This window comes from Loxodonta africana, chromosome 2 (assembly GCF_030014295.1).
Source record: "Loxodonta africana isolate mLoxAfr1 chromosome 2, mLoxAfr1.hap2, whole genome shotgun sequence".
NCBI classification, from domain to species: Eukaryota; Metazoa; Chordata; class Mammalia; order Proboscidea; family Elephantidae; genus Loxodonta; species Loxodonta africana.
In genome coordinates this window covers 122273457-122286361 of record NC_087343.1, presented here as the reverse complement: position 1 = coordinate 122286361, position 12905 = coordinate 122273457, and the positions used below count along the sequence as shown (strand labels likewise).

General features: G+C 38.0%; 1 protein-coding gene across 3 annotated transcripts in view; it reads left to right on the top strand.

Moving 5' to 3' along the window:
* Nucleotides 1–12580, top strand: part of MCC (MCC regulator of WNT signaling pathway) — a 542131-nt gene extending 529551 nt beyond the window's left edge. For all 3 annotated transcript variants that reach the window (XM_064275031.1, XM_064275022.1, XM_064275034.1), the window contains 2 exons: nucleotides 127–249; nucleotides 1325–12580. In XM_064275031.1, the coding sequence (XP_064131101.1) occupies nucleotides 127–249; nucleotides 1325–1505 (304 nt within the window). In that variant the 3' untranslated portion in view covers nucleotides 1506–12580. The remainder of the gene's footprint in view (nucleotides 1–126; nucleotides 250–1324) is intronic.
* The last annotated feature ends 325 nt before the right edge of the window (nucleotides 12581–12905 follow it).

The following is a 12905-nucleotide window of genomic DNA, read 5'->3' as shown; positions in this document are numbered from 1 at the left end:
CTGGCCCTGCAGTATTTTCCTTTCCATACCCTTGCCCTTTGACGTGGCACACTGGACCTCCCCGCTTCTTGCCACCCCTACCACCATCTCAAGTCACTCAGCTTCTGTTCTCTCTCCTTGATACAGAGAAAAGAAGTTGAAGGCCAGAGTACAAGAGCTGGTGAGCGCCTTGGAAAGACTCACCAAGAGCAGTGAGATTAGACACCAGCAATCAGCAGAGTTCGTTAATGACCTAAAACGGGCCAACAGGTAAAAATCTCCATCTGTAGATAGATCCCCAGTGGTACTTAGATTAATGTCACATGTAGACACTGCACCAGGGAAAACATTTCCATAACTCCCGGGAACCAACTCTAGACAGCGGTGATTCCTCAACTGCCCTTTTCAGAGCCTGGTCTTCCTTAGCAGCATTTCCTAAGGTGTTCCACGGTACAGGTCCTAAGAGGCTTGGTAAAGACGGGTCCTTGGGCCAAATACATTTGGAAAATGTTTTAGTACTGTGGTGCCCTCTTGATACTTCATAGGGTAACCGTTCTGAGAAGTCATACAGTAGAAAACAACTGTTTAAGCCAATGTTTTTCAAACAAAATTGGCTACTGAACCTTTTATTTGAGCAACACTTTATAATATGTTGGAACACGTTAGGAATCACTTCTCTAAGGCAGTGGTCTGAAACTACCTGGCCTCAAAACCCCTTTAAACTCATTAAAAAATAAGAGCCTCAGAAAAGCTTTTGTATATGTAAATTATATCGATCTTTATTAGAAATTAAAATGGACAAATATTTTACAGATAAATTTACTACATGTAACACAAATGGCATTTTTATGAAAACAATTTTCCAAAAAAGATTAGAAGAGCGGCACTGTTTTTTCAAATTATGGTAGAAATATGGGTAACAGAACATTTGACAATTCAACCACTTTCACACGTATAATTCAGATATTAACATATTTGTATTTAAGTAACAGATTTCTGGAATTCAGGTACCTTTTCTGCTTATGTATTTTGGGTTCAGTTGGTTTGAATAGTTGGTTTTGACTCATACGCAAAACCCTTCCTATTGTGTTAAGACAGACAAGTCCCCGGCAGTTGTGTTGACATAATCATGGTTATGCCAACAGATGAATGGCCATGAGTGTTGAAATACTGATGTTATGCTTCCTCTAACCACCTGATTTCAGATTCTTTATGAAGAGTCTGAGTGGCCACTCTTTCTTCGGAGTGGTGCTTAATAGTCCTGGGTTACCCAGTTGGACAAGACAGTATGCCTCAATGCTACTTAGGATGAATCTTCACTCTCATTTCTCTCATTCCCATATAGCAACCTAGTGGCTGCCTATGAGAAAGCAAAGAAGAAGCATCAAAACAAACTGAAGAAGTTGGAGTCCCAGATGATGGCCATGGTGGAAAGACATGAGACTCAAGTGAGGATGCTCAAGCAAAGAATAGCTCTGCTGGAGGAGGAGAACTCGAGGCCACACACCAACGAAACTTCACTCTAACAGGCTTTCAGGCACCAAAGGTCTGGCTGTAGAAGTAAAACTATAGCAGGCCACCAAGGGGAGAAAGGCCCTTGAGGGCAGAGTACCTGTTGGGAGAATCGGAAAAGGGAAGGTTGGCAGGTAGGTCAGCACTTGGACAATGGAGTGCGATAGACTCAGCCCCTTGGGACGAGTGGCACTGTGTGGACTATATCTAGAGAGGATGGTGTTCCTCCCCTCCCAGGCCCACAGATGGTATGTAAATACATGTTCTGTGTGCCATGATCAGCAGCAGTACCTTGCTTTTGCTTTCAGCATTCACGTTCTCATTCTCCTTGTATGTTCAAGAGATTGTGCGTCAGTGGGATCCCAGCCATTTGTTTTATAGGATTTTCCATTTTTTTCTTCTGTTTTTGGTAGACAGTGGGTTTATCTTCTGGCATCCCCAAATTCTCCTCTTTGTTCCTTCAGGGCAAACCTCTGACACACAGGATGTGTGATTCCAGCATCTAGCAGAAGTGCTCATTTGCAAGGCTTTGGTTTCCAAGTCCCATGTATCAACTACAAGATACAGGCTGTCACTCAGAAGGCTGTTCTGGAGTTTCAGATCACAGAAGATAGTCCATGGTGTCTTTATATCCCTAGATATGTTGAAGTTACAAGTAGCGCACCCCCATGGCTATCCCTTAACAGTTTTGTACTGAGAAAATAAAATCTTCCCTCATCTTTCATATTGGAGGCAGGAGCTGCAAAGGGAACTCTTGAGTCTGGGATTTTTCCTTCCCAGTGGAGCCAAGAATTACAATTCCGTTGACAGGTACAATGGAACTAAAATTTTATTAGGAGTTTCCTCAAAAGCAGAGAACCATTTCTTAGCACTTTTCCCCCCAGCCCAGGGCACTACAAAATTGATGTTTTCTATGAATCAAAACTTAACTACATGAATATATACATAGCTCTGGACTTGTCTCTGAGAAAGAAGCTGTGCCTTGTCAGACATGGAGTAGGTAACTGGATGTTTGGCGAGGCCAGTCCTGCCCCAATTCAAGACTTGCTCCTTCCAGTATGAAGGAGGAGGGAATGGTGGTAGAGGCAGTGATTGTTAGTTGTCATCCAGCCCAATTCATTACATCCCTAATGCATAGCAGAACAAAAACAGTACCCAATCCTGGGCCATCTTCAGTCATTGGTATGTTTGAGCCCACCTTTGTAGCCACCATATCAATCTATCTCACGGAGGATTACACTCCTTTTCGATGACCCTGTACTTTACTAGACATGATGTCCTTTTCTAGACTGGCTGTTAAGGTCCCCTTTTTTATCTCCTAGAGATGAGTCGGAAATGACTCGACAGCAGTGGGTTTTTATAGAGACATGGTGATGGTTAACATTATGGTTAAATCTCAGGCAAAATGCCAACAAGGACAGGCAGGACCAAAGTACCTGAATTGCTTTCAGGAGGGTCCTCTGTCTTAAAATATATTCATCATTCCTTTTCTACTTGTAGCCTTCTCTATCTCACCCTCTGCCTTCTTTCAATTTTGTAGCTGCCCTACACTGATATGTTTTAAAGGACTGCTTGCAATTTATTCTGTAGCACCTGAGGACCACCCAAAGTCCCCTATAAGAAAAATCCAAATTCCACAGTGAGCTATAAATTGTTTTGCTTATGACCAAGTTCCTGCATTAAAGTCCCCATGTCCATGAGCTAAAGGTCTCTATTCTCAGAGAACGTGTATGACACAAACTCCTCAGCCTTCTGCACAATGGGGAAGGGTACTCCAGTCACCACCTAGGAGAAGAGGAGGCATTCTATCCCAAAAGCAACCACCTGTCTCCAAAAAAATCAACTAGTACCCATCTGGAAGGATCAGCTTTAGGGTGCTCTGATCACTGGGAAAATGCCCACTGTCTTCTCTTTGAATCTATCAGTTACTCAAAGTTGGTGGTTGTAAGCAAGTTTTTTTTTAACCAATTTTTACTCTTTGGATAAATTTGCATTTTATCATGAGGAAAATGTTTTGGCTAAAGAAAGTATGCACAAATTTTTTTTTCATAGATAACAGTTTTCACCAATTTTCCAGCTTACCTAGAGCCTGCCGTTGAACAAACTGGGATGTGCACAGTGGTTCGTTCACAGCTTTCTCGTGACTAAACAAGCATCAGAAGGGACAGTTTATCGTTTTCACCAACACTGCATAAAAAACGTGGCTGAAGCAGAGATAAAATTCTGCCTGCTGACCTTTGCCTACCATTTTTGCTCCAAATTAAAACAAAGGACCCACACTTAATAGGGTCATATAACTCCTCCAGACAGCAAAGGCTCCTCCATCCTGGGCCCCAGTATTACTGATCCTACCTGGCCTTATTTTGAGTTTATACTTCAACCTAATGCTTTTAAATATGTGGTGACTGGGTGAGAACCATTTCCCGGGCAAAACTGTTACATTTATAAATGTATAGAATAAAAGATCTATGAAATGGTTTATATTCCTTCCTTGTATTTTTCAAATACTTCCTAAGACACAATCCCTTTTGAAGGTGAACCAACAGGCACTTGGTTATGCTAACTGTGGGGTCTACTGAAAGTGCGCTGATTAAATGACTGCAGGTGACTGGGGAATGTAATTCTTTTTTTGTAAGCTGACTCTATATGAATTTTTTCTCTAAACAGAAGCTGGTTTACATTAACATTCCCCTCAGGGGCAAATAGTGGTCTTGATTCTAACTTATATGAGGTTAAAAACCTCAGACTTTGAAATTTTTGTCTTCTTTCCAATTCCTCAGTGGTTACCCCTTTTAGGCAATTACCTTCTCTTTTAGCCTTTGGCTCTTGGTGAAATGGGCAAGAGGAAAAGGACCCATTTCACAGTTCCCTTGGAGTGTATTTTGCACTGCTGAATTGAGGCAAACTAAATGGCCTGAGTTAAAAGTCACAGGCTAAGGAGGCTACCTTACCAATGGAGGTAATTAACTTTTAACATTCACGCTCATCTGCTGGTATGTTGGGTTTCTGAAGGTTAATATCTACGCTGCCTAAAACTGGAATGTTAATAAAAAACTAAGTGCCGGTTAAATATAATTGCTTAATCCTTCTTTCAGATGCATGTACTTCTTCCTAAGTTGTCCTCTGAGCCGGCAGCCATACTTTACAGGGATCTCAGAAATTTCTCTAATTAGAGTCTTGACATGTAGTCCAACTTAAAGACTATGGGCTTTTACTTAAAAACTGTTAGGATAGGAGTAGTAAGGATTTTACTACTCTGAGGAAAACTTTAAAAGTCTCCTAGTTGCATACAGATTACCTATCAGGGCTGGACTGCTGATGCTACTGGCATGAATTCAGAACATTTCCTATAGCCCAAAAATTATCCTGCAATTATTTTTTAATCTTATTAATTCACCCTCAAGAGAGTTTGGGGTTAATGCTGACATGCTCATGTTTTAAATGAAATGACATCAAGACTACAGAAAACATCAAAACTGTCATTAATGACTTCTAAAAGTGTCCCTCCATAAGTTTCAACCATTGGCAAATGTGTAATAGGGACTATGACCCATCCAGTCTACATACAGACTTATTTAAAATGAAAAAACCATGTTTAATAAGTGTACAGCTGTACCTGCTTCAAGAGGTAGCAAACAGATCTGTAGTTAGAAAGAGCCTCAACAGGAGAAAAATTTCTCTGGCTGCAATTTCTCCATTTGAACTTTAATTAGGGAGCAGCCAGAGGGTTGCCAAGGATGTGTCTGTTTTTGGTTGGGGAAGGAGGAATATAAGTAACATTTACATTTTTTTTTTTTTCCTCTGCACTAGGTAGAAGTGTTGTAGAATAAAAAAAATAATCACAGGAACTGTTTTTCTGTTTAAACAGTGGAACCGTATATTTGACAAGGAATGATATAATCACCACCTTTTAATGAGGCTTGCTAATTCTGTGTCCAGAAGCTGGGTACTACTTTGTACAAGAGGTATAGCTTATTACACAACAAAAATTATGCCTTTGCTGCACAAAAACAGTCCTTATTGAAGTTTATCCAAAGCCTACTCTAGTCAATGAAAACTTTGTTTCTATGGGCCAGTCTGAACCTGTGACTTAGTTATCTCCTGCCTTCGGGTGCCAAGCACTGACTTTAGAACTGAAATCAGAATTATCAGTGTGATGCTGGCTGTTGGCAACACAGCACCACTGGGCACACAGCAGCTGTTACAATACAAACAAAGGTCCAAGCTGAATAGCAACTGTTATGTTACATGCATTCTTGTACTAAAAATACAGTACCAGAGGAAGACAGTTCACATGCAGACCATTAGATTTTTGGTTAAGATTTCAAGTGGGTAAATTATCACATCGCATCTGAGCGAGAAAAACCATTCTATCCCCCTAACAAAACTACTGTTAGATAATCACATCCTTGACCAGCAATCCTTGCACGTCATTCGCCCAGGAGTCGTCTATCAATCAGCTCAGCGCACAGAGCAGGCCACACTAAAGTTCTCCCACACCTGCTTCGGTGTAGTCATTCTCGCCCTGCCATCCACTTACAGCGCTCACAGCAGGACTGCCGGTGAATGAGAGCCTCTAATACTCTGCTTTTATTTGAACCTAATGCAAAGATAATGAAACGTGTTAACTTTTTTTCTCCTTCTAATCAGTTTTTAGATACTTTGTCAAGATTTTTTGTCAAGATTTATTTACTTTGCATGAGATTTAGGTTTCCTATTATTTGAAAACATGCTACTTTTATGCCACTTGAAGTAGAAAAACCTGCTTGAATGTACTGTCACTTATTAAAGCACATGTGACTAAGTTTGCATTTGTCAGTATTGTTCTACTGTTTGTACTGAACGCTTCATTTTAAGCTGTCACTTACCACTGTACTTCTACCTTGTAATTTTTTAGATTCTTCACTTCTATGGCTTTAAGTGTTTCCAGATGCCTTTAGTTTTAGCTCCTGTAAAATAGCTACTTTGTGTTATTTGATATAGAATTGTTTAAAAAAATTCCATTTATTTATACAGAGACATTTATAATATTTTACAAACGTTCTTATATTCTGAATAAATATTTCTAATGCCATGATGTACTACTTTTAACAGTGTTAAGGGTAAAGCTGTTTTCTGTAAGACTGTCTAACATGGAAATATCAAACCTGTGATGCTTCACATTAAAGCAGGAGAGTCCTAAGCAGTGCTAACGGTTAACACGTTCAGCTGCTACCTAAAATGCTGGCAGCTGCAGTCCACACAAGGTACCTCGGAACAAAGGCCTGGAGATCTAATTCCAAAAAAATCAGCCATTGAAAATCCTATGGAGTACAGTTCTACTCTGACACACACAGGGTCACCATGAGTTGGAATCACCTCCACAGCAACTGGGGAAAGAAAAAAAAAAGCCAAAAGCAAGAGCCTAGAAGTAAGATTAGTAAGTCAAAACGCCCAACAGCCAAGGAAACCCTATTTATTGCCCATCTTTACTTGGTTTTGTTCTCACAATGTGCCATAAATGGGAAGTTAGCTATTGGAGGATTTTTTCCTTTTTAAGAGTTGCTCAGACAGGGAATAAAATCAAGAATTAAAAGTACAAGAAAGGACAGCAAGCAGCTTTGCACCACGTCTGTTAGAGGAAGACTATCACTGCTGAAGCAGAGTACCTTTGGCCATATATAGATTAGGTCTTTAATGGAAAATAATTATTTCTTCTTCAAGCATCCGATTTGGAAAACCTGGTTACAGCAGAAATTTAAGTACCAGATTTTACATATCTAACTCACATCTTTTTTTAACTCACATCAAGTCCTCCACTATAATCTTGCTTTAAAGCAACAACCCAACCATATTTTTGTTTTTTTCAGACTCTCTACCTTTTATTATATAAACATACTTTATCTCACACTTGTTTATTAACAACAGCACAAGCCAGGTTAAGGTAGTAACTAAAAGTGATCAAAGCAGCAAATTTTATTAATATTGCACTACAAGTAGTCTAAATTTAACATGTTTTTACAGAAAGCCAGAATTTGAACAGTCAATTGTAAAATTGTTTCAAAATTCAAGAGAAAACTTCCATAACTCAAATTCGATTTTATAATAAGACAAAAGATTTTTAATTTCTAAACTGATATTTACATCAAAAAGTTGTAACATTTAATACCTGTTAAGACAGAGGATTTTATTTTCTCAATGAAGAGTATGGCTGGCACTTCTAGTCTTCTTTGGAAGTACAGTAATCCAGCAAACATTTAAATCTAATTTATAAACATGAGTCACTAGAAACCCCATATAAGTGAAAAATCATTCTTTATCGTTTCATTAACACTGAGGGAAAGAGACAATGCTATGGTTCAGCCAGAATGTAATAAAAAGAACGCAGAGTCCACTCTAAAGATATCAATTCTTATAACTACAAAGTGAATCCAACAGGTATTTTTTGGTTCCTCATCTGCTCTCCCTAAATGTTTGACAATAAACCAAAAACTCCAAGAACTTCATTACTACCATGGACAGAAGCACTTCAATGGTTTATTTATAGTCTTTCTCCAGGCATTAAAATGCCCTAGAAAGTGAAGTAATAAAACACTGTTAGGTTTTTTTTTTTTTATCATTTAGGCAAAGATTAAATGTTAAAATCACTTCACATAAAACAAAAATTATTACTGAGATTTGTAAAGTCCAGTTCTCTCATATGAGTATCATATATTTAGTGAGACTATTTCATTTTTTTCTACCAGCTTTTGTAGGTCCCAAATAAGTTGCTTAGCATGACTCAAGTGTCTTTAGAGTCTAGACTAAAACCTACTCCCAAGAACACTAAGTATCTTTCATAAGCATCACCTATTCGCCACAGCATGTGTAAAAGCAAATCTTGTTTTGGAAATAGGGTATAATAAAAAACCTGTCTTTCTCCCTTCCAAACTAAACTTTATGCCCTCATTCTGATTAGACTAAAGACAATCTTACATAAGAGGGTTTCACTTAAATTGGCTAATTAATACATGATTTATAACTCCATTTGATTAATCATTCTATTCTGAAATAAAATTGTTTTAACTTTTCATTAAAGCCGAGGGGTAAAATTAAAAGTCTGAATTGTACACAGGTCTAGGATGAGTTAAAACTTACCAAGGATTATTTCCATAAAGTACTATTATAGGGTTAACACCTTATAGAATTAAGAAAACTTCAAAAACTTACAAGTAAAAATATATATATTATAAGCAAAACAGCTCACAGTTTTTTCTTTATTACTGAAGAAAAACAGCTCGCAATATTTATAAAATGGAAGTCATTTTAGCTATCTAATCTGAAATATGAGCAAAAGAGTAAAATTAAAGACTCAGTTCTTTGGACACTTGCATTTGAAATTAAATGATTGCTTGTGTAAGATCCAAACACAAATCTAAAATGAACAGTACAGACAGCAGTGCCCGGGACAGTAGCAAAATGCACAAACTCTTGCAGATACATCTTCTGTGCTTTTCTGTCAGTGCATATCATACACATAGTATGTGATGAGACCATGAAGAGTGCAAGGCCACTCCTACTCATATGTTCCAAGAGTTTCAACACATTTAACCAACCAAAATACTGAGCAATAGTTATTGCCTTTCTAAATTCATTCACAGTTGATAACCTTTATTTTGCTGCCAGTCTATTCCTAGTATCAGGAAAGGAAAAGCCAAGATGTCATGTTACAAAAAACTAGCTAATTTCGTAAAACTTGAGAAATTAATAGCAACGTAGAGTTGTGCCCAAAATGGTTCACACCATAATTTGCATTCTATCTCAAAAAGTTCACTATTCTCTTAAAGGCTGAGGACCACCAGAACAATGCCCGTTTCCCCTAGAGCCACACAGGAATCTCCTCTCTGTTCCCGAACAGCTAGTACACTGGAAGACTCAGAGCACAGGTGTCCATACTCCTAACCTGCTTGTGGCCCAAATGAGATCATCTTTGCAAGAGAAGAATATGATCACTGATTACAAATTCCTACAGATTTATCATAGGGTTGTAGCACAAATAAAAACACAATGGGGAAAAAAGAGACTCGATGCTCTCTTCCTCACCAGACACACCAAGAAAGCTGCTTAAGAAACAACAGGTATTTAAATGGCATGCAACAGACAGTGGCCAATAACCAAATAAAAAGGCCAGCCACCTCCAAGAACCCTTCCACCAAAAAGGAAACATACATTCAGACCCTGACTCTTGCACTGGGCTAAAGGACTGAAGTCTGTTAAGATGGTTCATGTAGGACAGAGTTACAAACACAGGCAACTGATTTCTGGATTCAGTCTCTCCCAGAGCACTCTTGACCAACACAACCCAGCTAATGCAAGCATCTTGTCAAGGTTAATCCCTCTCAGATGATCATGCTTTCAAGCTGCTGTCATAGCTAGACCATCCCCTCTGTTAATCACAGGAGACTCACGATAGATGGAATTTCCTGACTGGAGATTTCATTACTCTGGGGACCCAGATTAAAGATTCAATTATGAACATTTCTCAAGAAGATTTTCAATACTCTCTCTCTCTCTATATATACATATATATTTTTTTTTCTTTACACTTCTTTGTACTATGTTAAAGTTCAAGCAACTCAGCTGAAGAAGACCATTCCTTCAAGTCCACTCCTATCCTATACAGGACAAATGTCTAACCACCACTGTGAAAATGACTATGACACACACCTGACTGGTAGGGTGGACATACCTAGATTGTCTTTCTATAGGAAAGCAGAGCACTTCAGTGTGGCTGGAGTTGTAAATTATCAGCACACAAAGGACCAGACTCCTAAACACTGGTCTTTTAAAAAGTGAGAAAAAATTAGAAAAAGTTAACTTTATCCAGAGCTGGGGAAAGCCTGGTAATGGCCACATACATTAGGCTATGTTTGGGCTACTCAATGGTCACATTTCTAGACAAGTATGTCTAGCCTTCTAAAATACCTTCCTTATACTCTTTAACCAAACAACTACAGCTGTCTTCTACCTTCTGGGCAATTTTGTTCTATAACAATAGCCTATTATACTTTAATTGCAATCCAAAACTTGCTTTGAAAGCATGGGACCAAGCTTGTATTGCTCATTTGCAATCTGCCATATCTATGACATGGGGTGTGCAAACTGCAACAGCAACTCAATTCTAAGAAGAGAAAGATGCTGAAAAAGCTCATCATAATCTAATTTTTAGATTTTTGGCAATTATACAAATGCCCTTTACGATATAAAATGAGGAACTCTAGCTAGGCCTCTCCAAGCCATCAGGAATAAAGTTTAACAAAATTGTTTTCCTAATACCTGTTTATCTAGGGACAGGTACTTAAAGGTAAAGGATACCTTCAGAAAAAGTAACATTGTCTTTTGGGTATTACTAAAGTTACAACAATACATATAAACCCCTTATTCCAAACTAGAAAATAATCCAAGTCAAAATTACTAGGTAACATTTATTTTTCTTCAAAGAAATGTTGATGCATCTAACTTTATTATAACTATGATTAATACACAAAGAAAATACTGCCTCAGATAAATACTGAAACAACAGATTTCAACAGGTAAGTACAGCATTCTTTATCAAAACAAAATCTCTGAGCAGGTGGGGAAAAGTCCACTGGTACAAAAATAAAGAAAAATCAAAAGAGGTTATCACAATAAGAAAAGTTGGCACAAAGTCTACCTTTTATAACTGACTTTGCTGCTTACTGTTTAATTGTTGGAGAGCAAAAAAAAATAGTAAGTAAGGGAACAGGGATGAAATGTTTTTTATGCACACACGCACTCACACCTGACCTTTTCTAGAGACCACAATATGCTGAATTTTACAGAAGAATTTAATTCTTACGGTGGAGGGATGTTATTCACTTAGAGTTTCTGTTTTACATTCCACACAAAATTACTAAAGCCTTAAAAGTACCCACCCAATCTTATAGCATAAAATTAATTTTGCTATAAATCTGTACTTACTGATTATAGATATTAATAGAAAAATAAGGATCTCCAAAGCTCAAAGCAGCAAGCAAGCAGTCACCACAATTCCTTTGACAACACAGGAAACTTGCCTTTATATATTAACTAAGACATCCAACTTAATTTTCAAACACCTTACTCAGATCTCATCCATGCTAAAAGAGTTCTATTAGGTTCTTAACCCGTTGCCGTTGAGTCAATTCTGACTCATAGCGACCCTACAGGACCGAGCAGAACTGTCCCATAGGGTTTCCAAGGAGCGCCTGGTGGATTCAACTGCCGACCTTTTGGTTAGGAGCCGTAGCTCTTAACCATTATGCCACCAGGGTTCTTGGACCTCTCCAAATGTTCATTTCTCAGGAGACTATCACTGTTTGAAATCCTAAAACCATTCATTTGCTATTTCTTAATAAACACTTATGAAAAGCATGTAAACTATACCCCTTATTTTGGATTACGATGGTTAAGTACAAAAACAATTCATCTAACATAAATCATAAAAGTTATACATAAAAGCACCTACAAAACTTTTAAAAATGAAAGATTCACAGTGCACTGCACCTTAGAACATGTAAGGTTGGGAAAAAAACATTTAAAAAGTGAATTCAAAGACCAATTTCTCTCTCAAAGACAAAACATAATGAAGCCACGGGGATCACAAGAGAGGATCCCAGACAGAGCAGGAGAAAAATGGAGAACAAAAAATCAAATTCACCAAAAAAGATCGGACTTATTAGTCCAATAGGGACTGGAGGGACCCCCGAGACTATGGCCAAGGCTCTTATCTGGAACTGAAGCCATTCCCAGAAACCACCGTTCAGCCAAACAATAGACAGGTCTATAAAATAAACAGTAACACCCAAAAGGAACCTGTTCCTTAGAACAATCAATTTATACGGTATCAAACAGACATTTGCCCAAAAGCAAAGAAGAGAAGGCAGGAAGGAGTAGAAAATCCCCACGAAAGAGAACAGGGAACCCAGGGTGGAAATGGGGAGAGTGCTGACATACTGTGGGAAATGCAACCAATGTCGTGGAACACTTTATGTACAAAGTATCAAATGGGAAACTAATTTGCTTTGTAAACTTTCATCTAAAGCACAATAAAAAATTAAAAAAAAAAAAATGAAGCCAATACAACTACTCTTCTCATTTACCTTCTAAAAATGCAGCACACAGTAGAAGTAAATATTGCATATTCAGCATACTCCTTTATCTCTTGATTTCCTCAAACCATGCTAAATTTCTCAAGGAGAAATCCAGTTTCTGTACTAAGCATGGCCTTTCTAAACTTGAACACTGAGAAATTAATACACAGGTTCAAGGGAATAAGTACAGTGGATGTATATAAAATAGGTACATCCAACTTATACATATTCTGCATAGTTAATTCACATCACACACATAAGCTTCAACTCACATCTTTTTAACATTTTTTATCCCAAACCGTC